Source organism: Alligator mississippiensis, chromosome 1 (assembly GCF_030867095.1).
Source record: "Alligator mississippiensis isolate rAllMis1 chromosome 1, rAllMis1, whole genome shotgun sequence".
NCBI classification, from domain to species: domain Eukaryota; kingdom Metazoa; phylum Chordata; order Crocodylia; family Alligatoridae; genus Alligator; species Alligator mississippiensis.
Window position 1 is genome coordinate 414,743,448 of NC_081824.1, and position 27,722 is coordinate 414,771,169.

The window sequence follows — 27,722 nt, forward strand, 5'->3', positions numbered from 1 at the left end:
AAAAAGATAACAATAATTTAGTTACCACTGCTGGACTGCCAGGCACACAACCGTCCCTTCACAAGTGCATCCACCTTGCAGAAAGCATTATTTCCCACAGATTCACCCCCAGCAAGTGCCATATACACGGAGATAGAGATTAGTTTCCATTGTGAATGTCATCTGTACAAAGGCAGGCTACTGCTGAGCTAGGCCTGCACAGACTGGCCTCCACCCAAACAATAGCAGCTAAAGTGCGAATTCTGCCCCAGCCCATAGGAGCTGGGGGGAGGGGGATGCTGCTTCAGAGCCCGTTTTGGACTGAGCCGGCCGCCCACGGGTGAGCGCAAAGCTGTCAGAGCGAGGCTCCGCACCCCTTTCTCTCCGGCAGGTTGACTCTCACTCTTTATCTCCCCTCCCCTGATCTCAGCTGGAAGACAACAGAGGCTCCCCACCACCTGCTCGGCCAACAACACGAGTCGGGGAAGGCAGCCGGGTGCCACGCAGAGGCCTACCGCAGCCCCCACACCCCGCCGGGATCCAACCCCCTTTAGCGGCCCAGGCACGGCCTGCCCCCGCGGCTGGGGGGGAGGTGCTGGGTGGGCGCGCGCTCAGCGCCGCCTCCGGGGCCCGCGAGCGCCGCCTCCAGCGCCCGGAACCACCGATGAGGGAGGCGACAGCGGCGGCCACAGGGCCCAGCCCGGCCGGCAGCGCTGGGGAGGGGAGGGGAGGGGATGGGGGGCCCTGCCCGCACCCCGCGCCCGGCGGCGTGAGGGGGGAAGGATCCGCCCCCGTGCCCCGCCCGCGTGACGGGGAATTAAAACCCGGAGGCATTTTTCTGGCGGCCCCTCCCCGCCGGGCCGGGCCGCGGGAGCCGGCTGGGGGGGCGCGGCGCGCAGGGCCCGGCGCTCACCTCCACGTCGCGGCCCTTGTTCTTGAAGCTCTTGATGCGGTGGTTCTCCAGGCCCGCGGCGGCGGCAGCGTTCTCGGCCATGGCGGCGGCGGCGGCGGCTCCCAGCTCCTGCGAGGCGGCTCCGGCGGCGGTTCGCGGGGGGCGGGGCACGGACGTTCCGTGACGAGCCGCGGGGAGGGGCGGGGCGCGCCGTTGGGGGGGGCAGCGCCGTTGCTGAGTGACGGGGCGCGCGGCCCCAGGCACGTGACGACGCCCGGACGCAGCTGCGCGCGCTGGCGCGGAGCCGAAGCCGTTGCGGCGGCTGCGGACCACAAGACCCAGCATGCCCTGCCGTCCCGCCTCCGGGGGCTGCGAGGCCCAGCGTCAAGCGGCAGTTGCTCGCGCGGCGGCTTCGCTGCGCTGCTAATAGGGAGGGGAAGGGGTGCTCCGGCCTCGGGCTGTTACCATACGGCCCCCCGTGGTCCCTGCAAGCGCCTCCGCGGGGTGCAGCTTGGCCTAGGTTCCTCCTCTGTCTCCCTCCGCTCTCGCTTCACGGGAACAGGCCCCTTGTGAGCCGGGTAGGCTTTGGCCCGTAGTTCCCAGTTCGGCTTGCACCGGGTCCGGGGCTAGGGCCTAGGCCTTGCACAGCTGCTTAGTTTCCTCCTGGTCTATCAAGCTGTTCCCCTGCGAGAACTGAGTTGCTCCCAAGCCTGGGCGGATGCAGGCGCTGGAAACGGGGTGCCCGCAGCGTGGTGGATCATCACCTATAAAGCAACAACCACCCTTCTAGTTAAAAATAAACCTGAAGTTTCAGGGATAGGGGCCTGGGGCTGTGTCATTCTGTTAGATTGAAGCAACACAATAACAAAGAGAGTTAAACCTGCAGGGCTGTGAGAGAGCTCGTTCCCACAAGCAGACAGCAGCATGGCAGAGCAGAGGTTAGCTTGACTGGTGGAACATCAAGCCCATGAAAAAGAAGAGTGGGTCGCTAACACGTGGATGAAGAGTCTAGAAATGCTGCTGGTACTGCCAAACAGGTGGTTGTAAACTAAAGGTGAAGCAGGAATCAAAGGGGGTGCAAGTGCACCATCTGGATCCACTTCTGTTCCCAAGGGTGGCGATTTCAATATTGGTGCCTCCAAGATGGACTTTAGAGGCCAAAGTAAAAAAATGGCATGATTCACAAGTGGTCACCTATGCTGGAGGGTGCAAGTGAGAGATGAACAGTGAAAAAAAAACCCATTTGTTCTCCCTCTCAGCATCCAATCTCTGCCTCTGTGTGACACAGGATAATACTGGGAAGATGGACCTATGATCTGACCCAATACATGTCAGTTCTTATGTTCCTACGATATCACAGAGACTTGGTGGGACAGCTTCCATGACTGGAATTTCAGCAGTGAGAGCTACACTCTCTTTTTGGAAAGACAGGATTGGGAGAAAAGGTGGCATTTGCTTTGTATGTCAAAAATACATATTTGTTCTCCAGTTCAGAAAGAAGGTCAGAATATATGTGGGTGAAAATAAAAGGTGAAAAATACAGCACCAATAAAATGGTGAGGGTTTATCATAGACTACAAAGGATGAAAGTGTGGATGAGACACTTCAAGAAAGTGACAAAATTTATCTCAGTTATGAGATTGTCTTGATGGGAGACTTTGATATTCCAGACACCTACTGGAAGAATCATATAGCCAAACATAAAAAGTCAAGCAAGTTTCTACCTTGTGTGGAGAACAGCATTCTTTTCCAGAAAGTTGAGGGTACAATTAGGAGATCATCTATCTTGGATTTTGTCCTGACTAATAGGGAAGAATTGGTGGAGGATGCAAAGGCGAGAAAAAGATCACAATATGATAGAATTTATGATCCTAACACTGGGAAAGTGTAAGATCAGCAGAACTAGGACACTGTATTTCATAAAGGCAGCTTTCAAGTGACTTAAGGAGATGGTACTCATCATGTCATGGAAGGACAGACTAAAGGATAAAGGCACCCAGGACAGCTGGAAGCTTCTAAAGAGTATTGGAAGGTCAACAAGAAGCTGTTCCAACATGACAGAAGCATGAGAAGAATGGCAAGAGAGCAATCTGGCTGCACAGGGAGCTTCTAAGATGCTTCAAAAGCAAAAGGAAAGCATACAGGCAATGGAGAAATGGGCTGATTACCAAGAAAGCATACCAGGAAATAGAATTTGCAGGGACAAAATCAGGAAGGCAAGAGTAAAAAATAAACTTCACCTGGTAAAGCAAGTTAAGGGCAACAAAAAGACATTATAAAAATACTAGCAAATTCCCCGTAAAGAATGACCGTGGGGGGCAGGTGGGCGGGGATGGAGCCCCGTGTCCAGCTCCGCCCCACCTTCCTGTCACACCAGGCCCAGGCCCAGACCCACTGCCCCCACCATGCCCCCCACTTCACCACTCTGAGCTCCACCCCACTCCCCCCGCCACACCCTTGCTCCCCACCACCACTCTGGCTCTGGCCCTGCTCCACCCCGCTCCGCCTGTCTGGGCTTGGGAGGGCAGAGAGGGAGACAAAGTGCAGGAGGGAGTGGGGCAGGGGCAAATTACTTGCTCCTGCCCCACTCCCTCCTGCACTGTGGGGATTACCCCACGACCCAGCCATGCCGGTGCCCCTTTCACAGTGACTGGGGCCCCCCGGTTTGTGGGACAAGCGGACCCCAGCAGCTCCTCCAGAGGTGTGGTGCTGGGAAGCTGGGGGCCCCCAGTCTGTGCATAGGGTAGGGGCAGGATCTACCTCTGCTCCCTGCCTCGCTGCCGCTGCTTTGACAGCGGCGCGGTACAGCACCATGCGAGTCCCGCTGTGTAGCAGGCCATGGTGCCGCACCACTGTCGAAGTAGTAGCAAGGCAGGAAGCAGAAGCAAAGCCCACCCTTGCCCTGTGCACAGACAGGGGACAATGTGCCCCCCTGCTCCGCTCCTTGGTGTCATGCCTCTGGAGGAGCTGCCAGGCTCCAATTGTCCCATGACCCGGCCCAGGTGGGGCCACATTCACTGTGAACAGGGCCCCGGCTGGGCCAGGGCATGGGGCAATCAAAGCCCAGTGGGTGGTCCAGGGCCATGGCACCAGGGAGCCAAAGTGAGGGAGAATGTGCCCTGGTTCCCCCGTGGTGCACGCAGCTGCAGAAGCCGCCTGTCCTCACCCCTGGAGGAACCACTGGGCTCCAACTGCCCCATTACTCAGCCCAGCCTGAGCACAACCCATCCCACCCGCCCTCTTGGCAGCGTATGCACAGTTGGGCCAGAGTATTCTGGACGGACAGACAGACAGATGGACAGAGGGTCTAAGGCTTTTATTATATTAGAAATTAGGCCAGAAGAGAAAAACAAAGGAAGGTATGGGTCCTCAATTAAATAGACAGGCCAAACTCTTAACAAGATGTTGGCTCAGAGTGGCACGAGATGCATGGGTGCATGCCTGCCACGCCCCCACACCCTGAAGCCCCCCAGCAACCTCCAACAGCCACAGAGCACCCCGATGACCCCCAGCACAGCCGGAGGTAAGTGGGGCCTGTGGTGGGAGGGGACTAGGGTAGCTCAGCTGCGGCGAGGCAGCTGAGAGGAGCCAAAGAGGGTCTTGCCCTGTCCTGGCTCCTATTTGGCCCAGCCCCCCAGGGAGCCACACAAACAGGACACACAAATAGGCGTGCTTCTGGGCCCGGCGCATGGCTTAGCGTGGGAGTTCACTCAGGATGGTGAGCGGGAGGGCCCGAGGCCCTGCTAGTGAGTCCTAGGGAAGCTAGTGCCATCAGTAGCCAGATTACCAGCGGCACAACGTGGATGGGCACACGCCACACCCCAAGGGTCCCCTTGGAATCTGCAGCCTCTCCCTCTGGCACCTCAGAGGCCTTCACCCAGATGGAACCCACAGTTCTGGGCTCCATGCAGACAGAGCCTCTGGCTCTTGGTTGCCTGGCACATTGCCAGGCACGTGGGACCAGGACCATGACCACCTCCTCTTGCAGGGTTTGCTCCACTTTGTAGTCTCTGGGGCACCAGATTGAGGAGCTCCAGGCCACAGTCCAGAGACTACGTGCCATCAGGGATGGCAAGCAGGAGATAGACTCCTACTGCCAGGTCCTTCACTCCCTGGAGGCAGAGGGTAGACCAAGGTCACCTTCCAGGACAAGGGAGGACTCAGGGATCTCCCACACAGTCCGGCCAGGGGGTTGGACCAAGGTGGTCAGCGGCCCCAAGGCCCGCTGCACCAAGGTCCCCTCCCCTCTGGAGTTTTGCAACAGGTACAAATCTCTTGCAGCCCCAGTAGAGCCTGCAGAGCTGCCAGCTGCTGCTGGCAATGCAGGCTCACCCACAACTACCATTCCTGCTCTCCCTAAGGCCACTCGTAGAGTGGTGGTTGTGGGAGACTCCCTCCTGAGGGTGACTGAGGGTGCAATCTGTCGCCCCACCCCCTTAGCCCAGGAGGTCTGCTGCTTCCTGGGAACCCGTGTCCAGGACATGGCCAAGAGGATCCCTAAACTCATCCAGCCCAACAACCACTACCCTATGCTCCTTTATCCACGTGGGCATGAATGACACGGCTCGGAGCAATCCCAGCCATGTTATGAGATGCCACATTGTTTTGGGAGCGGGGTTTAAGGGGTTGGGGGCACAGGTGGTGTTTTCCTCAATCCTCCCAGTTTCGGGCTATGGGCTGAGGAGGGAGAGGAGGATCAAGGTAGTCAACCAAAGACTGAAGCGCTGGTGTCATCATGAAGGCTTAGGCTTCTATGATCGCAGTCCACTGCCTCTCTCACCAAAGAGCAGTCTGCTGGGGAGAGAGAGCCTCCACCTCACTCCGCTGGGGAGGAAGTTCTTCTCAGCCAGATTGGCTGACCTGCTCGACCGGGCTTTAAACTAAGCCCACCAGGGGTTGGGGAGGTTATCGCCACTGCTAGCCCACTGGGCAACCCTTGTAAATCTAGCAAGCTAAGGCACTTAAGGGAACCCACCCCTACCCTACCTCCAGAATGATCTGTGGGGAAGGCAAGGGCCCCCAATGGGACCCTTGCCTGCCTGTACACCAATGCCAGGAGCTTGTGGAATAAACAGGAGGAACTGGTCTTCCTGCTAAATGAGAATGACTACGACCTCATAGGGATAATGGAGACCTAGTGGGACTCCACCTATGACTGGGCTACAGGTATAGATGGGTGTACCCTGTACAGGAGAGATTGGGCAAATAAAAAGGGTTGGGGTGTAGCTCTCTATGTCAAGGACAGCTACACAACCCTGCAAATTGACATTGGCACCCAGGGAGGACGACTGGAGTCCCTTTGGGTTCAAATATGTGGGGAACATGGCATAGGGGACACCATGGTAGGAGTCTACTACAGGTCTAACCAGAAACAAGCACTTGATGAGGAATTCACCAGGGAACTGGCTGAGGCTGCACGTTCTCGGTACAGGGTTGTCATGGGAGACTTTAACTACCCGGACATCTCATGGGAAGAGCACTCAGCCAAATCCAATTGGTCACAAAGCTTCCTCACGTGCACAGCCGAGTTCTACCTGACTCAAGAAGTCTATGGGCCAACAAGAGGTCAAGCATTGCTAGACCTGGTACTGGCCAAAGGGGATAATCTAGTCAGTGACCTAAGAATCGATGGAAAGCTGGGTGATACTGAACATAAGCTGATCATCCTCCCACTGTACTCAGCCTTGGTGAGGCCGCAGCTGGAGTACTGCATCCAATTCTGGGCTCCACAATTCAATAAGGATGTCGAGAAGCTTGAGAGAGTCCAGAGGAGAGCCACGTGCATGATCAGAGGGCAAGAGAACAGGCCTTATGAAGAGAGGCTGAGAGCCATGGGACTCTTCAGCCTGGAAAAGCTCAGGCTCAGAGGGACCTGGTGGCTGCCTATAAATACATAAGGGGTGTGCATTAGGATCTGGGGGAACATCTGTTCACCAGAGCACCCCAAGGGATAACAGGGACCAATGGTCATAAACTCCTCCAAGACTGTTTTAGGCTGGACATAAGGAAAAATTTCTTTACTGTCCAAGCCCAAAAAGCCTGGAATAGACTCCCTCCAGAAGTGGTGCAGGCACCTACTCTGGATTAATTCAAGAAACGTTTGGATGCTTATCTTGCTGGGATCCTTTGACTCTAACTGACTTCCTGCCCCTGGGGCGGGGGGCTGGACTTGATGATCTGCAAGGTCTCTTCCAGCCCTAACATCTATGAAATCTGTGAAAGAAGACAGAGCTGCTCAACAACTATTTTGCTTCAGTCTTCACAAAAAAAAATTGCTGAAACCAGATAGCTGACAAGAATTATTTGGATAAGGAAGGGGACAAGCTGAGGGATGACAGAAGAAATAGACAGCTTTTGATAGGTCTGAATGAATTCAGCTCAGCATGGCTTAATAAATTTCATACTAGGTACTTAACTGGCAGAGAAAATCACAGACACCATGGCAATAATATTTACAAAGGTGTGAGACATAGGCAAGGTACCAGAAGACTGGAAAAGGTCCATAGAGTGCCCCTCTTTAAAAAGGCAAAAAAGAGAACATGGGAAACTACAGACTGGTTAGCCTCACTTTGATACCTGGGAAGTGACTGAAGTTTATCATAAGGAAGTCTTATTTGCAAGCATCTGGAGGAGAAGGCTGATCACAAGCAGCCAGTGTGGATTTATTATGAACAAACAAATTGTGCCAAACAAGCTTGATCTCCTCCCTTGACGAGATAACTACTTGGTAGATGAAGGGAATGCTGTAGCTGGATTTCAGCAAGGCTTTTGACAGAGTCCCATATGACCTCATAAACAAATTGGAGCAATATGGGTTAGATAAAACTATTAGGTGGATAGATAACTGGCTCAATAGTTGCACACAAAGGGTAATTATAAATGGATCCACATCAGAGTGGCAAGAAGTTTCAAGCGGAGTCCCACAAGGTTCTGTCCTGGTCCTAGTGCTGTTCAACATGTTTATTAAGGATATGAATGCTGGAATAGAGAGCTTCTTGAGCAAATCTGCAGACAACATGAAATTGGGAAGGACTGCGAACACATTGGAGCAGAGTGCAATTTAGAAGGATCCTGGCAGATCAGAAAGTTGGGCTGGAGCCAGCAGGATGAAATTCAATGCTGACAAATACAAGGTGCTACACCTTGGGAAGCATAATCAAAACCACATATACAAGATGGGTGAGACCTGGCTGGATGGCAACACTATGGATCTAGGGGTCTTGGTGTATCACAGACTCGATATGAATCTGCAGTGTGATGCAGCAGTCCAAAAAATGAATGAGGTTTTGGGCTGCATTGACAGAAGCATTAGGTACAAGATGCAAGAGATGATAGAGCCTCTTTTTCTCAGAGCTGGTTAAGCCTCATCTAGAGGCTTGTGTGCAGCTTTGGGCTTGAACATCGTCCCGTCACTTTACCCGTGGCAGGTTAGGACACTGCTTTGTGGTTGTGTGACAGAACTACACTAGGTGGCCTCTGGCAATCCTTTCCAGCCCTACTTTTCTACAATATTATATCAGCATGTTAAAAAGTTGAATTAATTTGAATAAACTAATTTCTAAACCAGTTTTGTGTCAAGTCCATCATGTATACTTTACAATCACTACACTGTAAAGGTTCATAGAGTCATAGAATCATAGAACTAGGGTCGGAAGGGAACTTGTAGATCTTCAAGTCCGACCCCCTGCCTGGGCAGAAGAAAACTGGGCTCAAATGACCCCAGCCAGGTAGGTATCAAGCCGCTTCTTAAAGACCCCCAGGGTAGGAGCCAGCACCACTTCCCTTGGAAGTTGGTTCCAGATCCTAGCCGCCCTAACTGTGAAGTAGTTCTTACGGATGTCTAATCTAAACCTACTTTCCAACAACTTGTGGCTGTTATTCCTTGTTATCCCAGGGGGCGCTAGGGGAAACAAGGTCTCCCCCAAACCCTTCTGGTCCCCCCTAGTGAGTTTATAGATGGTCGCAAGGTCCCCCCTCAGCCTTCCCTTGTGACAGAACAATATAATGAATAATATTTAAGAACTTCTTTCCTACCTATTACAAAATATAAGCGCATAGGCCACGTCCAGATGTGTGTTGACATTTGGTTCCCTGGGGATAACCTTGTGCCACTGCTAGTTGTCCCTGGGGAACGCCAGTGCCACATGTGTTCTGGCATGCAGCAAGGTACCCCAGGTGGGGTACAGGAGGCTGAGGCCAGCACTGAGCTGGCCCCAGCAGCCTTACCTGGGGACCTCTTGGGGCTACATCAGCAATGATCCTGCCATGCTATTGAGTGTTGCTCTGGCTGGCTAGGCTTCAGCTTTGGGAGGCGCATGCTGCTGGTACATGTGCCCAGGGCTGTCCCTAGCGGGGAGCAAATCAGGGCAACTGCCCCAGGCCCTGTGCTTTGGGGGGCCTCATGGAGCTAGGACAGCTTTGTGTCCAGCCACTTGCCACCCCCATCCCCCAGCCGCTGTATCCAGGCCCCACAAAAGCTGATTTGCCCCAGGCCCCATGCCCTGCTATGGTTGTCTTGATGTGCCATTCCCCTTTTTTTTCAGGGGGGGAGGGGGGGTATATCCAGGGGTCAAAAAAAAAAGCAACCACCCCACACACCTCCACGGTGCTTCCTTGAGGCACAGAGATTAACTGAACATGTGGTATGTGGCACTACAGATGCCATATATCACACAGCAGCACTTGTCTGAACATACTGTTTCTGAGTTGGGTTGTATACCTAGTTAAATTGTACTGACATAAAATAGCAGGCTGTGAGGCCACAGCTTTTCCATCTGCGCATAATTTGCTCTGGTCTTTGTGTTCCAGAGTATGTTTAAAACTTCAGTCTTGTATTTTCTGAGCTATTATGCAGAGTAAAACTGACAGCTCTTTAGACAGTCACACTGCAGATGGCTTTGTCATTTCATGTTAGTAGACATCTCCACTGTGCTTTAAGCATTACATATTAGGAAAAATTTTCTCACTAGGAGACTAGTGAAACACCAAAACAGGTTACCCAGAGAGGCTGTGGAAACTCCGTCCTTGAAGGTATTTAAGACTCTGCTAGACAAAGCCTTGGCTGGGATGATCTAGCTGAGGATAGTCCTGCTTGGAGCAGGGGGTTGGATCAGGTGACCTCCTGAGGTTCCTTCCAACCCTAATTTTCTATGATTCTATAATTACAGAAGCACACTGAAGCACCAAACAGCACTGTCTAAGGGTATGTCTTCACTGACAAAAAGGGGTATTGTTATTGTGGGGATAAATCATGCGTGGTAGCTGTCCTGCTATAAAAGCATAGTGAAGATAAGGCTTTACAGCTAAGTAAACTAGGTAACGTCAACACCATACTGACTTCATGATAAAAATGACTACCACCACTTTAGGATTTGTCAGTGAGCTTACTGTTGTTAATTCACTTGCTCCCTCTTCGGCTCTCAGTTCTTAATTCCAATCTTGCTTTCCTTTGTGCACAGTGGCACAACTTCAACAGGAGGAACGGAGACTGTGCCTCCCACCCCCTTACCCTATAGCCTGATAGTTAGGATACCATCATGAGAAACGTAGGTTTGAACCCCCTCAGGCTAAAAAGGGCTTAGAACCCAAAATTCAATTTCTTGTGGAGTGTTCTAACCACTAGTTTTACATATAAAAAGCTGGATGCTGGCTGGTTTTTCAATTAAGGTTGCCATGGCTGCTGTTCTTTGTCCTGTACTCAGTTCCGTTAGTGTGTTAAGCATGCTCAGAGCATGTTGACAGGATTGGGCCTCCTCAGGGAAATTAGGCAGGTGGACTCCAAATAAACTTAAAGCATTAGATAGGTGAAAAATGATGAAAAAACTTAGGTGTCTATGACCCTTTCAGGCAGCTAACTGCTTCTGTAGGTTTTTTGTGAATCAATCACTCAGACCTATGTCTAAATTGCACTTGCTCAGCCATAATCTCTACTTCAACCTGCTAGCTTGTATGCAAACGTGATTTTAGAACACAGCATTTTTCCTAGTGAAGCTGCACCTGTGACTTCAAAAGTGATAGTATTTGATTCTCATCTTAAGGGATAGCTGTAGGTCAGTGGAGGCCAAGTGATGCTTTGGACACCAAGTAGGTCAAACCAGTTTGTAACCTCAAAATCATGATGATTTGAAACAATCTGTGCTGCTTGTTTTGCTGCTGACCCCCCAAATAACACTGTGTTGGCACACTGATTCAGTTACAGTGACCTGCTTTTACCCAAGGCATATCCACATTTGCAAAAAAGTGTATTTTTAACAGGTATTAGAAGATATGTATTAACTGATACATATTTAAATCTTAGGGCAGATGAGGCAAGTTATGGTTTTAATACTTAGTAACTGGATGAGGTTAACCCTACCTTTCATCACCCAAATCATATTAAAATCACAGGTTGTTTGGTCCTCTCTAGGATTTTAATATATTGAAAAAGGCATCTACTAAGGCATTATCTTCACTGCAAAAAAAAGAAGAGGTGTGTGTTTAGCTTGAGTTAACATCCTAATAAGAAAAGGCAGTTTGTTGAATCCCATACGATAGCAGGCTGAGTTAAAAACTATAGGGAGAGACTTCATTAAAATTGTAACTTGCTTTAAAAACAACTCTCTCCCGTTTTATTTATAGTGAAGACAAGGTCTGAATCATTAAAGCAGTTTCATAAGAACCCTGGCTTTTCCTTGGTGGTCTCCCATTCAAGTATTGATCTGGTCTGACCCTGCTGGTTTGTGATTGCTGATAGCACAGCCTGAGGTCACTTAGCTGTGGAGCTCTTAATGAGATTACATGAAATGTGCATTAAAAGTAAAGACAGATTCCAATAACGTCTGTTCTACAAATAGGCTTCAGTGTACTCTCCAGAAAAAGCTTAAACATTTTTCTAGCTGTTCTGGTTACAGAGATAATTGTAAGAAGGTAACAGATGCAGTGTTCAAATCTTAACCAAGGCATGCTCCTCTTTGTGCGTTTAAATGGGAGGTGAATTCACATCTAATTATGGGGTTAGTATCAGCAGCCAACATGCATCAAGTACATCTGGCAACAGAGATCAGATCATACTCATCTGAAAAAAACATTCCAGCTCATTCAAAAAGGTATGCTTTAGGAACAAGAGTAGATATCTAAAATTTGCAAGTACTCAAATATTCTGTCAGGTTTTGTTTATTAGTGACAGATAAGATTACTCAGCAATTTCAGTTTGTAAAAGCCTGGGTAGAATAAAGTGTCAAGTTTAGAAATCACGTATCACAGGATTTAGTGGTGTACACAGAAAACATGGTCCAGCATCAGAAATGGCGCTACATTTTAAAATTTACCTTATGTGGAATTTAAGAGCTGTGTTGGATCTGCTGTTCAAAAGTGAAAAAGTAAAGAATAAAATATTGGGTTTTGATCCTGCAGACACAAGTATTCTGACTGAACATGAGGATTATTCTCATGCATCAAATTAAGCACAAACAAACATATATGCTTACACCATAAGATTTATTTCTGTCACCAAAGTAGCCATCTTCTTAGCGTACGCAGCAAAATGGTCTACTTGTCAGATCTGCTAAGCAAGATGGTACCATTTTCTCACAGCGACTCTTTAAAATAGACCTGCCTGCATTAGTTATTTTGCATGATTTTCTAATGCTATCTAGTATTATTTTCAGACATTTTCCCCATGAAGCCAGTAGATGTTTGTCTTCTCAGCCATGTAATACCTAAATGAGAAAGGAATTGTACCCCTTTTATTGAACTGCATTTTACTTTAATTGTTAATGATGTCTTCTCCCTTTTGACTAGAATGGTTTGTCACAGTTCAGGTCCCTGCAAGTTTGGTTAAAAAGGGAGAAACTGCTAATGCAGTCAGTTATCTTTGATTAAGTCCTGCTTATTTACAGAGAATGGACAATATGTCCTGTTTCCCATAATGAGGGAGACATCAAACAACAGGATGCAGTTTGCTTGATGCTCCATGCCCCAGTCAACATTTACAGATGACACCAAGCTGGGGGGAGTAGTAGATACACTGGAGGGTAGGGCTAAATTTCAGAGATACCTTGACAAATTGGAAGATTGGACCAAAATAATCTCATGTTTAATAAGGGCAAGTGCAAAGTCCTACACTGAAGATGGAACAATTCCATGTACCAGTACAGTCTGGGGACTGACTGACTAAGCAGCAGCCCTGCAGAAAAGGACCTGGGGGTTACAGTGGACAATAAGCTGAATATGAGCCAACAGTGTGCCCTTGTTGCCAAGAAGGCTAATGACATACTGGGCTGCATTAGCAGGAGCATTGCCAGCAAATCAAGAGAAGTAATTCTTCTACTGTATTTGGCACTGGTGAGGCCACATCTCGGCTAGAGACAGAAGTTACACATAAACCAGTTTAAGTGATCAGAAACTGGTTTAACAGAAGTTCAGTGCACATAAACCAGTTTCAAAATGCCTGAAACTGGTTTGAGATAAACCTGGCTGAATGTAGTATCAGCCTTAACTGACTGAGGTCAAACCAATTTATGGAACTTCTGTCCCACATCCCTTCCTGGTTTAAGTTCAATCAGAGTCCCCCAGCATCCCAGCATGCCCTGTAGCACTAGGCTGGGCTCTGCTGTCTGCTCCAGTGGAGCAGGGCTGGCCCTGCCCCGCCCCTCTGCTCTCTAGCCAGAGAAGGGGCAGGGGCATGGCCAAATGGCAGCCCCCCCCCAAAGGCAAAGGCAGCAGAGAAGGGGTTTATTCCCCACTCCCTCCCCTATCCCACCAGCACAGACCAGGGGCTCAGCAGCCAATCAGGCATTTTGCCCCACTTGCCACTTGAGCAGCGGAGGGGGGTGTGGCCAGCCCCGGCAGCAGCCTCAAGTGAATGGGGGATGGAGGTGGGCTTAATTCCCCCCTCCCTCCCCTGTCCCACAGGCATGCCAGGGTCTGCCTGGCTGGGGCAGAGCAGCCCATGCTGGGGTCCCCCACTCCATCGCTGCTGCAATGGTAGGGACAGGGACGTGGCCAGACCCCAGCCAGATCAGCTCTCTAAGGTGAGAGGTGCAGGGAGGGGGTTTATTATCTACTCCATCCCTCTCCCCACAAAGGACCACAGGTGGGGTCTACTAGCCCTGGCCATTGCCTCCACCACTAGGCCCCAGCTAGGCAGACCCTGGTGGGGTTTCCTTGGGGGGAGAGGGGAGGGAGAGGGGAATAAGCCTCCAACCTGCCCCTTTTGCCCCAGGGGGCCATGCCCCTGTAGCAGTGATGGTGGGGGGGGACCTGACATGGGCTGCTCTGTCCCAACCAGGCAGCACGCTGGTGGAATAGGGGAGGGAGGGGGGAATTAAACCCCCATCTATCCCCCATTGCTTAAGGCTGCTGCTGGGGCTGGCCATGCCCCTCAACACTCAAATGGTGAGAGGGGAGGGTGGGAAATGCCTAGCAGGGGCTGCTTCCCCCTTCCCTCTCCAGGACTGGGGTCTCTGCAGGCCAGGGTGGGGGTTTAAATCCTTTCCCTATCATACTCAGCATGCTGGGGCCTCACCACACCCCCTCAGCTCAGTTTCCTTCCAGTCAAGGGCTCGCTCTAGCACTCACTGGCTTCTAGCCTGAGCCACTGCAGACAGATGCCTGCATTTACAGAAACAAAAGTGAATGTCTATTCACTTGCTTGCCAGTTTAATCTATGCAGGTTAGACTAACCTGCAAAGATTGAATTGATTCAGGCTTGGGCTTTTTGAATATCTGTACTTAGCCCTGGAGTACCGTATCTTTTTGGGACCCCCACCTTAAAAAAGAATGTGGACACATTGGAGAGAGACCAGCAAAGGATAATGAAAATGGAGAGAGGACTGGGGCACATGACTGATGAGGACAGGCTAAAGGAGCTGGGCTTAGTTCTAGTCTGGAGAAGAGGAGACTGAGGGGGATTTAATAGTAGTGTTCAACTACCTGAAGGGTGGTTCCAAAGACTATGGAGCTAGACTGTTCTCAGTGATGGCAGATGACAGAACAAGGAGCAATGGTCTCAAGTTACAGCAAGGGAAGTTTAGGTTAGCTATTAGGAAAAACTTCTCACTAGGTGGGTAGTAAAACCCTGGAACAGGTTACCCAGAGAGGTTGTGGGCATTTCATTCTTGGAGGTTTTTAAAAGATCCAGCTAGACAGAGCCTTGGCTGGGATGATCTAGCTGGAGATGGTCCTATTTTGAGCAGGGGGTTGGACTAGATGACCTCCCAAGGTCCCTTCCAACCCTAATGTTCTATGATTCTAACATTTAGCCAAAAAAAGTGCTCTCTCAGTGCTATCATCAGCGCCTTTTTTTTTGTTGCACCTGGCATTAAACCTCCCTCAGTCTTCTCCATTTCTGTGTCTGTTTCTTGATTTTTTTCTTTTGCCTCTCTCCTCTCTCAATGCCCCCTTTTCACTAGAAATGATACCCAGGGAAATCCCTCCATCTACAGAGGTCAAATTCATTAGTGCCCTACACATGCCTTTGTTTTGGTTGGTGACATGAGTTCACCTTTTGGTTATGGCTGCTATTGTTTGATTAAAGGATCTTTAGTGTTTTTTCAGCTGTCTTAAATGAAGAGCTGTAATTATACTTGCCAGCTCCAATGACATTTCACTCACATAATATATAAAGGAAATCTAGAAGGTGGTGGTGGGGAAGGGGTGAGGTTCATACTTCATGCAGGTTCCGTCTATAGTATCAACAACCAAAGCACTCATAATTCTTGTGCTAGGCCCCCAAAATCATGAGTGGTTTTAAACAATCGTGTGATTTATAATAATAAATTTTGAGCTCATTTGTCATCAAATATTTTAGCCTTTGGAGTACCCTCAAGTTGCATTTAAAAGCTTTTTTTTCACAGTTATAAGCAGAGGCATAACAAGGTAATTCAACAGCAGCATATAGGACAGTGGCCACAACCAAGTTATCAGTAGTGGCAACTGCTATTTTTCCACTCCCTGTAAGTCAGCACTCACAGCTGATAACCTGGTCACCTCCCAGACTCCTTAGTTATGCTGCTGGTGATAAGAACTAAACACTTTTTTTTTTTTTTTTTTTTTTAAAGAAAGCTGAAAGTCTGTTTGTCTCAAGTTGTTGGAACTTCCATACATTCTTAACTATTAAGAGTTCATAATACTGTCACACTGGTGACTACTGATTAGGAAAAATGTGATATAAAAGACTCAAGAGTGTGCAAACCAAGCAACCAAGAGGGAAATAAGTTTTTCTTCAGGACTTCACTACACACCATTTTTAAATTACTGCAAAATAGTGTATAAAAACTAATTTAGTTAAATTGGCTTTAACCTCCCCTTATAAACATTCCAGGGTCACTGTGTTTTAACTATACTGATGACAAATTTACTTGAATCAATAGGAAAATATATAGTGTAGACCAGCCCCTCAAACGTAGGCTCAGGAGTAACTTGGTGGCACCCTATAAATATATAATGGGTATGCACCAGGAACTGAGAGAACGACTGTTCACCAGAGCACCCCACGGGAAGACAAGATCCAATGGTCACAAAGTCTTGGAAGACCATTTTAGGCTGGACACAAGGAAAAACTTCTTTACTGTCCGAACCCCCAGAGGTAGTACAGGCACCTACTTTTGATTCCTTTAAGAAACACTTGGATACCTATCTTGCTGGGATCATTTGACCCCTTCTGACTGCCTGCCCTTTGGGTAGGGGGTTGGACCTGATGACCTTGCAAGGTCCCTTCCAGCCCTAATGTCTATGAAATCTATGAACATATGTTCAGTTTCTATGGCCATTATGTTGCACCAAGGAAGCCTGCATTAAAGATTCAGCACCCTCCTCTAGTCAATGAAGGTGTTGTGTCACAGATCACAGTATGCATCCTTGACATTTCCCAGAGATCTTCCAGCAAAACTACAGAAAAATCAGACTTGACATCCCTGATATTTTCAAGGAAAAAAAAGACAAGCTAAAAAACCTGAGTCGTCAACATATTTTCAAGCTTTCTTTATAAATTATAAAGAGACACAAGGACACACAATCATCTTTAAAATTATTTTGGCCTCCCTTTCAGAAAACCAGTTTGTACCACATTTTCACTCCCTAATCACCTTCTCCATTGTCTAGAAGCATTGTTTTGTTAATTTATTTAAATGTTAAGGTCTTTGTTTCTGTTCTGTTCATCACCAAGTACACTGTCAACTCTCAGCAAATCAATATTAAAATTAGAATAAGTCCAAGAAAAAGAAAATCCACTCTCCCAGCTTAAAGAAATATTTGGCAGACAGTTGTCACAGGCTTTGTCAAAATTCCCTTAAGATTTCTATTGTCCCTGCTAATAAATAAGAGCTTATTTATTACGTGTGTGCCATAGATAAAAAAAAATTGTTTATCCAAAACCAGAATATAGAATATTTTGTAAATCCATGGCAAAGATTCATCAGTGTAAAAGAAAAAGTATTTCCATGTATTTGAAGAAAAGAGCTCTAGGTTTCAAAAGATAACACCACTGTTTATTTGCGACAGTGGCACAGGAGAACTCTCTGCTCTAAGCAAACACAAACTATGTTGAGTGATAGCTACTGTGCCTGAAACCTGATGGGTTGATAGAAAAAAATGCCATTATAAAACATTTTTGTTTACTATAAATATTCAAAAGTTTGAGAATTAATTTCAGGGTAAGTTTTTTTGTTGAAAACTAAGATTATTCTTTATTAGTTCAGACTCCAACAGATTTCACTAGTTATCAAAACTGATACTCTGATTTATGTTTTTGAATACTATAGGTTACCAGATAATGTAATTCTGGGATTCTGAAGTTGGAGATGAACTCCTCAGACTACAAGGAGTTAGGCTGGTTTGGGGTGATTCAAGATATATATTTCCCCCTAGATTTAACCTTTAGACCTAACCTTTGACATTTATGTCAAAAATCTGAATGATCTCCACACAGATGATTGGAAACCACACTGGTAGCACCCTATAAATACCCAAGAGAGAATGAGATAATGAAATACAAGCAACTTTTGCATATTTGACAGAAATACATTTGAGTTTACTTAGTCAAACTCAATGTTTTAGAATATTTTACCAATATACACTCATTTTCTCAGCTCATATCTTCTCTAGTTAATGAAAAATGTAACATTTAAATCGTATTGTTTATGATAAATATTATTTTGTATCTTGATTTCAGTTTTTGCTCAGAAAAGGAGTAAGACTGTGAAGCAATCAATTATGTACCAGATGCTCTGCACAGGCTCTCCTTAATTCCTGAATTACAATCCAGGTGGAGCTTGAATATAGTTGTATTTCTTGTAGATACATAAAAGACAAGATCTCATTACATGGTAAGAAATCTTGACAAAGGCCATTCACAGCTGTGACAGATATCATGGTGAGAGGCATATATAACAGCAACAACAATGTGAATAATTGTCAAAATTGTAGGCTTGTACCAGTCCAAAGCAGTAATAATTTTCCAACATTATACATGGCAAAATAATGCCTTGAGATCCAACAATGAAAGACACTATAGAGTGTGAAGCAATACAATAATAAATGCCTAAGGTTACAAAAGCAAAAGGCAAGGAGGAGTATTTCTTCAGACCTAGCTGCTGCTGAATTGTCACTACTATCTTTTGATTCATAATACTCTGTGCTGCCTTTTGATTCATAAGGCATTGTTTCCTAGGGGCCCTTCAAAATAATAGCTAAATCCACTTCAACCCTCTTTATGGGCAATGTCCCAATAGTTTTAATTAAAATAAATAAAATTCAAGGCTACTAACAGAATATATCCATTCACAACTGCATGTCATAATCTTTCCCTGCCATCTTACCCTACCATGTACCTTCTTTTGTCTTTTTATATCATCCTTCTAATCTTAAAACTAATTTAGGCCCTACTCATACAAACTACTCTTTGGACAGCAGGTAGTTACTGAAGGGAAGGAGAGATGAACAAAGAATCCAATTAAATGCTGTGTAATTAGTTCTTAAAAAACATATTTGGATTTGGGAATTTAGAAGACATAGCAGGCACTGATCTTAAAAGGGCACAGGTGGTCCATTTAATTATATTAGTTCCTTTGCAGCAAAATCACTTGTGATTTTTTTTTAAGCTCATTCCTGCAGGTCATAACAGCAGGTCTCATTTGAGGTCTAGGGAGTAGGTTTGCCTATTCAAGAATGTAACACCAATATAGCTTAAGGAATGCATTGAGCTGAACAGGTGGTAACTGCCATGTGGATTTTTAATTTGGCATGAATGGCTTATTTTGGTGTACATCAATTGACAACAGGTTTAAATCAAATAAAAGTAAGAGTCCTTTCAGCTTTTTGCACTGGTTTAGCTGTACTGGTTTAAACACTGATTTAAGTTAAACTAGTATAGCTTTCCCACGTGGACAAGGCATCAATCTCTCTTCCCCTTCCAGGCTCTTCTACTCCCCTTGAGTAATGGGGTCCTGATTCAACAGCACAAGTCTTACATTTTTTACCTATTCTGCCTTTTGACTCAATTGCTTCCTCCCTTGCTACTGTACAATAGAGGATATACGAGGAAAAGAGCAGACATAAAATAGAGGACCCTTCTTATGCCCACAGCAGTATCTCCTTCTTTCTGTCAGGCCCTTGACAGGAGATAAGCTGAGTTGAGTAGATTTCACTAAAACTGAAGACTAGTGTCTACCTGTTCTTCTGATTCTCATTCTATGAGGTGATTGCGCAGCATGCCATAAAGCTAAGATCTTTAGTCTCAGAAAATATAGTATGTTCCAACGCTAGGTTTCCTTCAGCTACTTTGAGCAATGAGCACAAGCAGTATATAGAACTTATGTTAACTTTAATGTCTTAATTTATATGCACACATTTCAATGACATGATATTTATATATTATATATGCTGCTTTGTTGAGTATACAAGGTATAGGATGATTTATTATATTATTTAAGAGGTGAGAGTGTCCTTGAGAAGTGCTAAAATATATATAAAAACATTCTCTTCACAGCTGTTGATGGAGTATGTATACAAAGGTTAAATGAACCATTCCAGATTAATACCATGTCATGCCAGTTTTTAATTTTTATTTTTTTAAACTTTATGACACAGTGATTTCACAATGTTGGCTGATTTTGGAGACCGGGTTCCTCCTAGGAGTAAGCTCCTGACCCATCCCAGCATGCCCCTAACACCAGTTACTCCTGTGGAAGTAGGCAAATTTAGAGCAAATGGATCCAGCTCTGTATTTGAAGGAAAGGGCTCCCTGTGCTAGGGTAATATACTGAACTTTTGACAGCGTCTGATTTTAGATAAACATACTAAAGAATAAATTGAAGTATGATGACCTCTTCTGGTGCACAGAAAATATCTGTGGGTCTGGGACAGGAAGTGGCAGATGGTTGTTATGATGCTATGTTTGTAGCCAAGAGAAATAAAGTTATATAAAATAATAATAGATTATCTTTTTCAGTTTTACTGCACATAGAATATTATCATGGAAAAAAGACAAGGTCTGATGCATACACTCCACTTTTTATATCTAGCACACACTGAGAGCTTGTAATTTACCAACAAAAAGAGAAATGTACATCCCTTAGGCATCCTCATTATATTTAAATGACCTCTTTTCTCAAATTCTAATCATGTTCACTAAATGGACCAGCTCCCCCTCTCAGGTATTCTATCATTTATTTTCTCCCCTACTTAGCTCCAATCCTGCAACCAGCTCAGATTGGATAGACTTTTGTGTCCACATAGAGGATAATACATGACTGGGACTTGAGAGTGTGATCCAAATTTTTCTGAATTCCCTAGCACTATGTCGGGGAGGGGGAAGATTTCTTCTAAAACTTTGTATACACATACATGTATGACAGCTACAGGTATAAATCACCCATATAAATAAACAAACCTAGAGTTCTGTAATCTTTATCCCATTAATGTGTAATCCTGCATAAAGATGATGGGATCACAAGGCAATTCGACACTAGCGGCAATTTGGGAAAGATGTTGTCTGTGTGCTGATTTTTTGTGGTGAAAATGGGTTATTTTTTCCTCACCTTTTTTGTTTCGCTATCAGGTCTAATTTATTGCTACAGGTTTTGTTATTTGTTACACTTTGCTGACAAAAGTGACCAGTGTAGAAAAAGCATCTTTTTTTTTTTCTTTTAAAATATATCAATAAAATTCTATTGTAATTTAAAGACTAATTGTGAGCGTTTCCCAAGCAGGAGAGGGTTGGGCTGTGAAAGCCACTAAGTACTTGTCTATGAGAAAGGTGCACTCATTTAACTAAAGAGTGGTAGTTAGTCATGTCATGTAAAAGGCAGTGCAGGAAAGCACCTGGGAAACTAACTGGTTCAAAGAAGCATGAGCTTTTGCAGGTGACAGCCTCTCCAAACCAATCAGTCTCTAAAGGTGCTATCCTGCCTTGCCTTCTGCCTGATGTTATTTTTAAACCAGAAAAATCTCCTTGTAGATCCTCATTTTCGTTTATGCATGGCTTATTTCAGATGTATTATTTGTTTATATATTTATTTTATATATAAAATATATTTATTATTTATTTATATATTATAAATAAATATATTATTTATTTATTATTTATTATTTCAGATTTATTATTTCAGCTTAAACCAGTTCCCAACAGACTTAAACTAAACAGGAAAGATCTAGTTATAACCAAAGTTGTATCCATGCACCATATTGTACCTCAGCAAGGCCTTGTTTTTTCTGCTTTCTTTAGGCAAAAAGGGGTGCCTGCACAGTCTATAGAAGCAGGCCCAAAGGCCAGGACTTTCAACAAACATTGCACTGGTTTTATTCAAGGTCCGTTTTCACACTGACTTAGTTACCTGTATTCATTTTCAAGAAGTGGCCCTAAAACAGGACTCAGAGAATTCAGGTGCCTAAATCCAACACTGTCATCTTGAAAACACCAAATTAGCTGCCAGCTAACCCAGAAAGTGCCACTTTTTTACCTTAAAATTCACTCCATGTATAAAAGCTCTCCTTCTGCACATACACAAAAACAACTTGATTTTCACAGGATTGAGTCCAGCACCTAACTTACAACTAACCCTGATCCAAATCCAGAAATCAAGCTTCCTTCATCTAAGTACCTTGAAGGGCTCATTTTGGAAGGCATTATCAGAACATGCTTTATCTACATTGACAAAATCAGCTCCTCACAGCATTCAGTGGCAGCCTCTACTTTCTCTTAAAGGCACAGCCAGAGGAGGAGTTTTAACATCCTCCTATTTAACATTCCAGTAGTCAGAGCATTCACCTAAGACATGTGAGCCCCCGGGTCAATCCCCCCTTAGCCTGAAAGGCTTAAAACCCACATTTCCCCCCTCCCTAATCTCCAGGTTATTGACTACCTCTGAGTTGAGGTTGAGGGCTCTACCACTCACCACTGCTGAAAGGATGCGAGATGCACTGGGTCAGAAGGAGGGAACAAAAGGAAGCCCGACTCTGACACAGTTGTTATGGTTCTTACCCAGGAGAGGGGATACCTGAACATCAGTCCCTGCTCTGAAGAAAAAAAGATATCAAAAAGAGCTACTGGAGCTGAGACTCAAACTCATGTCTCTTCACCGTGAGCCCAAACCACTAACCTAGAGAGTCACATTCATTTGAATTACCTCTCTGTTCCAATGACCGATTGTTTATTGCAGAATGGAATAGCTTTAATAAGAGAGACTAAAATTCCATCCTGCCGCTTGTGGCCTCTATATGCTGATTAGGGTTTACTCCTGGGAATTAGAAAGTGCGATCTGAATCACCTCTAGCAGAGGAAGAATTTTACCCAAATCCTGGTTGAATGCTCTAACCACTGCTGTCAGATAAAAGGGAGCTACTACCACCTCTAGAGATAGCTTGAAAGCTATTTGTCAATTCTAAGAAATGGGTTGGGTGCCTTATTTTAGAAGGGGTATTAGGGGCCATGAACCCCAAATGGAGAAAAACACTTTCCTGTAGCCCAGAATACAGCACATGTGCTGGCAAGGAACACAATATAAGCGACACCCCTGTCCTCGGCCCTAATCCCTGTCCTGTTTAGGCAGCTCTCTGCTCAGCAGGCTGGCTCCTGTGGATTCCATTCTGAGATGCCCAACTGTTCTCCTGCATTTTAGTGTGCACCAAAATACTTAACTCAGAGCTATGGATTGCAGTGTGGCAGTTGCACAGCTTAAAGTTATCCACTATGATGCTGAACAGCACCTGACCCCTTTCATGGATCTGGGCCCATATGACTAATTTAAAATGTCCAAATCCAGACTTATATATGGCACTAGCTGTGTGAAAATAATTATAGTCAAACCATTGCTCCAGACTCATTATATTTGGATAACATTAGTTTACTCAGCAAACTGAGGGTTCATTTTACTCAGTAAGAAAATCTTTTAAAGTCTGGATATACTAATGTCACCAACATAATTTCTTTACCATTAGAATATTTAAATTTAATTGCCTATTTCCCACAAGAATATTTTATTGTAAATTATTTGCTAGAAGACTATTAATGTCTTTTAAGATCTTATTTGCTATTACATAATCCTTTTTCATTTATGAATTCATACTTTAATTTTTATTTGGTTCCCCTAAATGCTGATGTCCTAAGCAGCAAAATAAATATCAAAACTTAGAAAAGGATGAACAAGGGTAAATTCTGAAAGTTACAATTCATTGGTCTTTATATATTGTTTTTCACCATTAGCCCTGTCAGAACTACATTAATGGATATCCAGAATATATTCAAATACATTCTCCGACTGCAAGGAAAATACAGAAATTAGACACTGAAATGTAAGGAGAAGGCAGCTTGAGGTGGGGTTACTGTATCACTAGGGCTTTCATTATTGATAGACTAGAACTTCGCTATGTCAAAGTGGCAAATGTACCATCCCTGGAGACAACACCAATAAGCATGCTGCATTCCTGTGGATACCTTACCTCAAACTAAAAGAAGTTAGCTGTTTCTGTATGGCACCAAGTGGCCTAATTAGCTTAGTGTGGGCGCACTGTAACTGCATTGCTATTAGCCCATTTAAAGTGATGGACAAACATAGGTTGGTTCCAGGTTAGAAGGAAACCCATGTGCAGTAGTACAGCATGCTTGAGGGAACCAAGGCCAGCAACAGGATACTTTTAGCATGGCAAATGACTAAGATCCTAGTTGATATGGCAAAGAAGGGGCAGGAGAACAGCATGGACGAGCTGGGGAAGTTCTCTTGCCTTGGCTGTTTTCATTACCTTCTCCCATTCTGACAATTTTTCAGCTCATAAGTAGGTAGTAGAGACCCTGTTTTGCATTTCTGAAACAAGTCAGCTGGTTTCATCAATAGTTTGCCCCACTGCTGAGCAAATAGCCACAGCCTTCTTGCAACCTGCTCCACTGGAGAGGTTATGCACAATGGGCCCCTGTTAATATGTGTGGTATAGTCCCCAAGTGTTGAGTGTGCTGTAAGGCTCCTGCAGGGAATATCCCCAGCACAGGGACCCTTTCCTTCAAGTACAGAGCTGGATCCATTTGCTCTAAATTTTCCTACTTCCACAGAAGTCAGGGGCATGCAGGAGCAGGTCAGGAGCATACTTCAGAAGGGACCCATGCCTTTTCCTAACAGCCAGCTGTAACTACAGACCAGGAGAAAAGAGGTGACCAATATGGGCAATCCCAAGGACACAGTTAATTACTGTTGGGCTCCACATAAAAATGGGAGGCAATTTCATATCTAGTTGTAGCATGGAGATTATCATTCCAAATTGCTTCATCTAAGTTCATGCCATATGAAAAAAGCATGAGTCCAACCTTTACCACCATTAATTATATACATGGAAAAGTTAATTTGCTACACAAGTTATAGTCAGAGACAATGCACAGACATCTCAGAAAATATGGAAATTACATAAAACTTATCAGTGAAAAAGATAGAAAAAATTGAAAAGAGCAAATCTACATTCAGTGTAGATAAGGCACTTTTGTTAACAATTTCATTATTGCTTTTCTCTTCTGCAGGGAGTACAGACTTAAAACATCCCAGTTAATAATATATCTGCAAACTTCAGAACACAGGAATTGCAAGAGGCAGCTACTTGATTTCTTAAGTTTTTCTCCCCTTCCAACTATTTGGTGTTCTATTTTGTCTTAACACTAGTACATTTGGAGAGGAAAGGCTGGGGCAACACAGCTGGCCAGACACATTTGTCAAAATTTCAAGGCTTAAAAAAAAAGTGTCTGAGGTTCCTAATTTTATTCTTAGTTACTCAGGGCTCAGCATTTGTAAATTAAAATAATAGTCCAAAGTCAACAGTTACATCTGCATTCACACAGTTAACATAACTACAATGTGGAGGAGAGTCTAATTTTACAGCAATGGCAGATTTCATTTCTCAACAGTAGGTTCCTTGTCTGACATGGCTCATTAAGGGCTAGATCCACAAAAGACTCAAGTATCTAGGTTGGCCTAGTTCCCAGTCCAGGCACCTAAGTCCAGAAGCATGCTCTTATAACCTCTGCTCAGCTTCTGCCTAACCCTGGAGGGAATACAGACTTAAAACACCTTAGTTACAGTATTTACCCAAATCCAAGGCTACTTGAATTTAAGATAATCCTCCTTCCTGTAATTAGATTCTATACATAGAAAATTATAACAAACTTAAAATATTCTATGTGCAGAATGTAATCAATGGAAGGATGCCCTAAACTCATCCCCACAGAAGCTGTGGTGGGGAAAGCAGTGGCAGGGGCAAGGGGTCATCCTGCCACCTGCCCCTCTGTGCCTGTGCCTGCTCCCACTGCCCTTTTGTCCTTTACTCTCCATGCTTGTGCATCCCCCACAATCCTCTGACCCCTCCCCTGCTCCCCCTTGCAGCCTGCCCCACCACCCCCTGCTGTCCCCACTCCCTGGTCCCCCATAGCCTACCACCCCCACAACCCCCCTCCTGCCATCTGCCCCTCCCTTTACCAGTCTGTTGCAACTCTGCTCCTCTGAGGCAGCCAGAAGCAGCACAGCCTAAGCCCCAGCTTAGCCTGGCCAAGGGAAGCAGTAGTCCTTAGCTGAGTGAGGTTGGGGCTAGAGGGACAGGAACCAGAGCAGAGGGCAAGAAGGGGGAAGAAGGGTGCAAACATAGGTATGGAGGGGGCAACAGGGGGCAGAGAAAGCTGCAGGTCTTCCCCATCCTCCCCCCAGATGGATGCTTCTTCCCCCATCAAATGAGCTATTCCAGCCTGGAACAAGCAGCAACTCGGTTCTGGCTTTGACCTCGACCCTGGTGCCAAAGCCAGAATTGAGCCTCTGCTTGCCCCAGGCCAGTACTCCAATCTAAAATGAGACTGCCCCTTCTCCTTTCTCATACTGACTTGGAGAAAAACCCCTCATCTTGGATTCCAGTAAATATGGTAATATATTCATATGCTTTAAGAAAACAAACAAACAAACAGAAAATGCAAGAGAGACAGCTCTTTCAAGCCTAAGCTTGGGAAGGAACTAAACCTTATAGGCGCTTACATTTTTACATGAAAGTTCCCCAGGCAACGTTTTGCTTCTGGACACACCCAGAATGAGTTTGGTCATGACAGTGCTAAACCATTCAGCACTTACTGTAGTTTAAGGCCCGACTCACCTGCAGGCCCTGGTTGGGTTGACACTCAGAACTGTGTAGTAGATTGAGCTTCATAGAAACTGAAGCCAAAGGAAGAGGTGGTGGTATTGCCTACTCCGACATACCTAGGGGAGTACTTCAGCTAACTAGTTACTGGATGAGTAATCCCCCTTTATTTTCACCCAAGAAAGATGGAATAAGGTACAATCCTGCCTCTACCATGTCCTATTAGTTACTTTAGGCAACTCCCTGCTAAGCATGCCAGCTCTGCAAATCCCATTCAGAGGGCTCTACAATCCTGTCTACATGGCATCAGCAACAAATCCTGGCACTGAGCATACCCTGCTCACATCCCACCAACTAACATGCTTCACACCAGGAAGTAATCCAGCAAAGCCATTCTAGGCTTGTTGCTAGTAGCTTCTTGCAGGCATACTGGAGAATCAGAGCTTGAATCCAAGCACAGGGGAGCAAGTCCACAGTGGCCTTGCTGGTATAATTCTTCAGAACATATCAACACGAGAGAAAATGGGCAGAACATGCACAAATCCCTTAATGCTGGAAATTACCACATCCATGCTATAACCAAGTCCTAACTCTTTCTATTCACCCTGTACAAAGGCTGCACACTGATCTTGGGGTTATAGATTCTTACAAGCACTTCAATCCCTTTGTGAATCTCACCTTAACTCTTTTTTTCTAACCTAGCTTGACCTCTTATGCATTCCCATGGTTTGCTTACTTGAGATTAATGAGGCCACTTGGCCAATTAGCTGAGTCACTAATGTGATTCAGCTGCTTTCCCTCAGTTTAGAGGCACTGAAAAGAATTTCTGCCTGATTGCATTCAGGTGTTTCACTTGTAGGGACAGAATCAAGAAGCAATAATATGAATCCTTACAAATGCCCTGGGAGAAATAGCTGGTTTTCTATAGCTTGACAATATATGCAATTATAATTTTTACCTTTTTTCAATTTCTACATTTTTATCATGTATCTTGTTTTTATTAGAAGCTGCCCTGAGCCTTTTTGTTTGGGAGGGTGGCATATAAATTAAATAAAATAATTGTTATGAATGATGAGAATTTGCTATCAAGTAGAAAGTGGAGCAGGTGCTCTGGTCTGAGAAGTGTTATCCCTCTCAGTCCTCAGAACCTTGTGAGTGTAAGAGAGGCATGAGATGACTGTACTATGAAGCAGGAATTATTGGTTCAAAATCTAGCTCTGACTCCTGGGGGATGTCTACCTTAGATTTGTTGTCCACTTCCCACAGTTTAGCTACAGTTGGA

At 45.5% G+C, this 27,722-nt stretch overlaps 1 protein-coding gene across 4 annotated transcripts in view; it reads right to left on the bottom strand.

Annotated features, from left to right (window-relative positions):
• The window catches only part of KPNA3 (karyopherin subunit alpha 3), a 118,779-nt gene extending 91,677 nt beyond the window's left edge, over positions 1 to 27,102 (bottom strand). For 2 of the 4 annotated variants that reach the window (XM_006268326.4, XM_014604811.3), the window contains exon 1: positions 893 to 1,046. In XM_006268326.4, coding sequence (XP_006268388.1) covers positions 893 to 973 — 81 coding nt within the window. In that variant the 5' untranslated portion in view covers positions 974 to 1,046. Of the gene's footprint in view, positions 1 to 25; positions 369 to 892; positions 1,047 to 26,455 lie in introns of those variants that run through there. The other 2 variants (XM_059730964.1, XM_019491379.2) reach the window with 2 other exon arrangements.
• Between the last annotated feature and the right edge of the window lie 620 nt (positions 27,103 to 27,722).